General features: G+C 52.0%; 1 protein-coding gene across 2 annotated transcripts in view; it reads right to left on the bottom strand.

The window, feature by feature from the left end:
- Positions 1-382: 382 nt before the first annotated feature.
- The window catches only part of LOC146754774 (uncharacterized), an 8,036-nt gene continuing 4,671 nt past the window's right edge, over positions 383-3,747 (bottom strand). The window contains exons 3-8 of one of the 2 annotated variants that reach the window (XM_085526766.1): positions 3,305-3,373; positions 3,092-3,163; positions 2,899-3,000; positions 2,052-2,195; positions 1,386-1,527; positions 383-1,200 (exon numbers count right to left, since the gene is read on the bottom strand). In XM_085526766.1, coding sequence (XP_085382892.1) covers positions 1,104-1,200; positions 1,386-1,527; positions 2,052-2,195; positions 2,899-3,000; positions 3,092-3,163; positions 3,305-3,373 — 626 coding nt within the window. In that variant the 3' untranslated portion in view covers positions 383-1,103. The other variant, XM_085526767.1, reaches the window with a different exon arrangement.

The following is a 3,747-nucleotide window of genomic DNA, read 5'->3' as shown; positions in this document are numbered from 1 at the left end:
CAGTGCCACCTCCTGAAGGTGTCCATTCATATGAGCCCATTTTACCAGCTCGGATATGCATTTAGGAGATACCTGCTCCCCTCTCTTAGAGAGAATACATTTGAGCAGTTCCTCCACAGCTTCCCACAACATCGTGGCTTGCAGAGAACGGGATGGTACCCCGATGAGAGGTGAGTGCCACCCCCCCCCCCAGTTCTTTATTGCCCCCGCACCGCGCTGTTAGAGAGGGGAGGTTCTTTGTTCCTTCTCTCCCCGGGTTTGTTCCCGCTGTCACCGAGTGAGCTCTAGAGAGAACTCCGTGACACAAACTCATTGCAAAGTCTAAGCTAGAAGAAGCGTCACCTCAGTGTATCCCAGAAAAAGAACAGCGTTGAGATTTTAATTGGTTTTGGTTTTTTGTTTTATTGAGGGTGGGTTGGTTTTTGTTGGTTTTTTAGGGTTTTTTTGGGGTTTTTTGTTCTTTTTTTTGGGGGGGGGTTAGGGGGGTGCGAGGGGAAGGGAGAGGGAGGGGACAGTTGTTTGGTTGTTTTTCATATACAATAAAGCTATGCAGTTCCGCTGTCAGTCGCCTCAGAGAGTTCCCGAAGGAGCTCAACCACATTCTGCTCAACATCGAGTTGTTCCATTGAGTGGAACAATGGTAGTCTTGCAGATGGAGCAATGCAGGAATTCTGACAGGATCTCCAGGTGTATCCAGTTCATCATCTGAAAGCTCCGCAACCAAATTGGAAGGGACCAGTCCTCTTGTGCCATCTGTCAGCTCTCCCTGAAACCAGCCATTCTCACCCACATCTCCAAAGACATTACGCATTGTCCGGCAGTCAGAGGAAGCTCGTTTTCTGGGTCCTCATTAGGACCCTCAACAGGAATGTAGCTGTGTCGAGCTAAGAATCTTCAAACTGCTGGTGATACCTGTCCTGGAGAATGCAGGATGAAGGACAAAAGCTCTGCTCTCACATTCAGGGCCATCCTCTGACAGAAGGCAGCACTCAGGACTGTTCCCAAGGATCTCTTTCATGGCTTTGAGTTCAAGCTCCAGGTCTTCCAGATGACCTTGAAGACTTCTGGCCTCTTCAATGGCAGAATGGAACGGACTGGAGCTATTACGGAGACTCTTGTTTGACTGGGTCAGAGTCTGTCTCGTTGCCTTCCCCAGCTCCATCTGCTGCTTCTGCTGCTCTCTTTTCCCTCTTGTGCGCTCTGTGAGAATGAATTTCAGAAAGCACTACTCACTGACAGGAAATAAGGGGAAACTTGAAAGACTTTGCAACCTGAGTCCTGGCAGTGTACTGCCAGCGGCTGATTTGGCCATCCAGGATCCTGGCACCACAAATGCTTCATTGCCAAATGCAGCAATAAGGTGTTCTGGGGAAAGGCCAACTCACAGGTAGTTTTTGAGCACCCATATCACAGTACCAACGGCCAGCACCAGCGCAGGCAGCAGCATCGCTGAGACCATCACCGGAATGCGGCGCTTCCGCACAGATCTGTGAGCAGCAGCCTCTGTGCTTTTGCCTGTGTTCATCCCTGGAAGAAATGAGACAATGTCCCACATTACCTTCAGCTGCGCTACAGATAATCTCTCAGTGTGCTTCATGGACCCAAGAGGTCATTTTGTCAGTGGGTGCCTCCGTCTCTGGTGCCGAAGCACCGGAGGACAAGAAGGATTGCTTCCACCTCTCGTTGGGTACGAAGAGGCTGCACAGGCACTACCCGTGTCCTCCTCTGGGCCGAGAGCTGGGGCTGTACTCTGGGGTCTGGGCTTGGTCTGTGGGGAGAGCTACAGAGCAGAATCCCTCATGCTTTTCCCGGCATGCGTGTCCTGAGCTCTCCTGTGGGACGCCCCCCAGGCTGACGGTCAGGCTTCAGCCAGCACAGGGCACAGCCAGAGCCAGCCCAGGGGAGAAACAATCCTGCTTCTTTTACATGTGCTCTATGCTCACACGCTCAGGTCTGGCTGCTGACCTGGTGTGCAAGAGCTGGCAGCAAGAGCCTGCAGGCACGCAGTGACTCTGGTTTGTGACACCGTATGATCATGGGACAGAAATTACCTGGCATGCTGGTTGGTGCTGCCTGCATTCCTCTGTCCGGGATGGGCAGTGTGGGATATCCACCTTCCTGAAGTGCATCCGGGACCGGCAGTGTGGGATATCCACCTTCCTGGAGTGCATCCTGCTCACTTTGTTGGTCCGTTCCTTTAGAAAGAAAGCAGGGCAGTAGGAGTGGGATGTCACGTGCCCTCATCAAAAACTGAGCTTCTCCAATCCCGAGCTCAGGTAAAGTCCAGGCCCCCCACCCCCAAGTACACTGTGAGCCCCTCTGTTACCCAAAGGCATTTGGGCCCTCCCAGCTATTGGACAATGCTGACTCCCTCACACCTCTTGAGGAATCAGCTCCTGTGCAAGGCCCTCACATTCTGTGCTGTCACCAGCCCATCACAGCCAGGTAGCTGCAGGCTGAAATCCAAGCTCTAACACACAGTCCAAGCCTTCAGAATTAGCATCTCCACCTCATTTCCAGCATTAGCAAAGGCAGCCAACCCTGCTTGGGATGCTCCTCCTGCCTTGAACTTGCTCAGCTGCACGGAGGGCTTTGGATGAACAGAAGCACAGCGCTTGCCACTTGCTGCCATCTGGGTGCCAACGACTGCACAAAGCAGCTCTGACAAGTAATGGTTGTGCTGGGGGAGCAGCTGCCTCTGGGTCTTGGCTGGATGCAGACCATCTGGCAGCAGACCAGCTCTGGTGCTTGACAGCACCTGCAAGGTGATACATGGAACACGGCTGCAGCACGGCTCTGACCCATTCCTTCCTGCTGTGCAGGCTACAGCCTGCCCACACCTGCATATCACACCTCAGCTTCCCAGGTCCCACAGTGAACAGACTGAAGTATACCCACCACGCTCTGCCTTCTCCATTTCCTTCAGCAGTCGCTTCAGGAGACGGGATGAGCCCTGAGAGTATTTTCCTCGTTTGTATTCATCCTCTTCTCTTTCCGGACCTTAACAGAATGTATGAAGTTAAATATCACGTGCATGAAGTTTTGAAGATCAGCGGCGAGTCAGACAAGTCAGTGAAGACAGAGTACTCACTGCTGGGATTCCAGCTGGGCTCCAGCACAGGAGGAAACCGATGACCGGGCAGGGCCCACACTGGGGGCACTTCTGCAACCAAAGACCCATGAAAAGTTTCAGTCACACACTACAGCATCAACTGAGTAGCAGAGCGTACAGGGGACTGTGCCATGAAATGGCACTGAAACGGGCAGCAAAAGCTCTCTAAAGAATTTCAAAGCTATGACGTACCTGCGCGATCCGACAGAGTTTCAGTTCCAGATCTCAGAGAGGAAGCTGGATCAACTCCTCTAGTCAAATCTGCAAATGAACACAGGACAAAGCAACTGCTACTGAGCATCCCTTCAGCCACAAGGTCGCAGGATGCAATTAAAGCCAGGGATTCCTTCACAACACTATTCTCTCCCTTCCGCACAGGGAAACAAGGGGCCTGGGAGAGCAGGAAGGATGCAGATAAGGAGTGAGACCTCACGGAAGTCATCAGGCAAGGAGGAGAATAGATGTTGTAAATACCAGAAGAGGAGTTGCATCCCCCTGATAAGAACAAGAGGGGGTCTGCATGCTAAACAACTATTGAATATGTATCAGAATTCCGAGAAATCATTGACTATGTATGAGATGTACCTATATCTGTGTCACGATTTTACAAGTCCGTGTGCAAGTTTGGTGGAGCT

This window comes from Coturnix japonica, chromosome 38, assembly GCF_054131305.1.
Source record: "Coturnix japonica strain WE chromosome 38, WE-NBRP24, whole genome shotgun sequence".
Lineage (NCBI taxonomy): Eukaryota > Metazoa > Chordata > Aves > Galliformes > Phasianidae > Coturnix > Coturnix japonica.
Note: the sequence above shows the minus strand (reverse complement) of the source record. Positions and strands in the feature narration are given on the sequence as shown.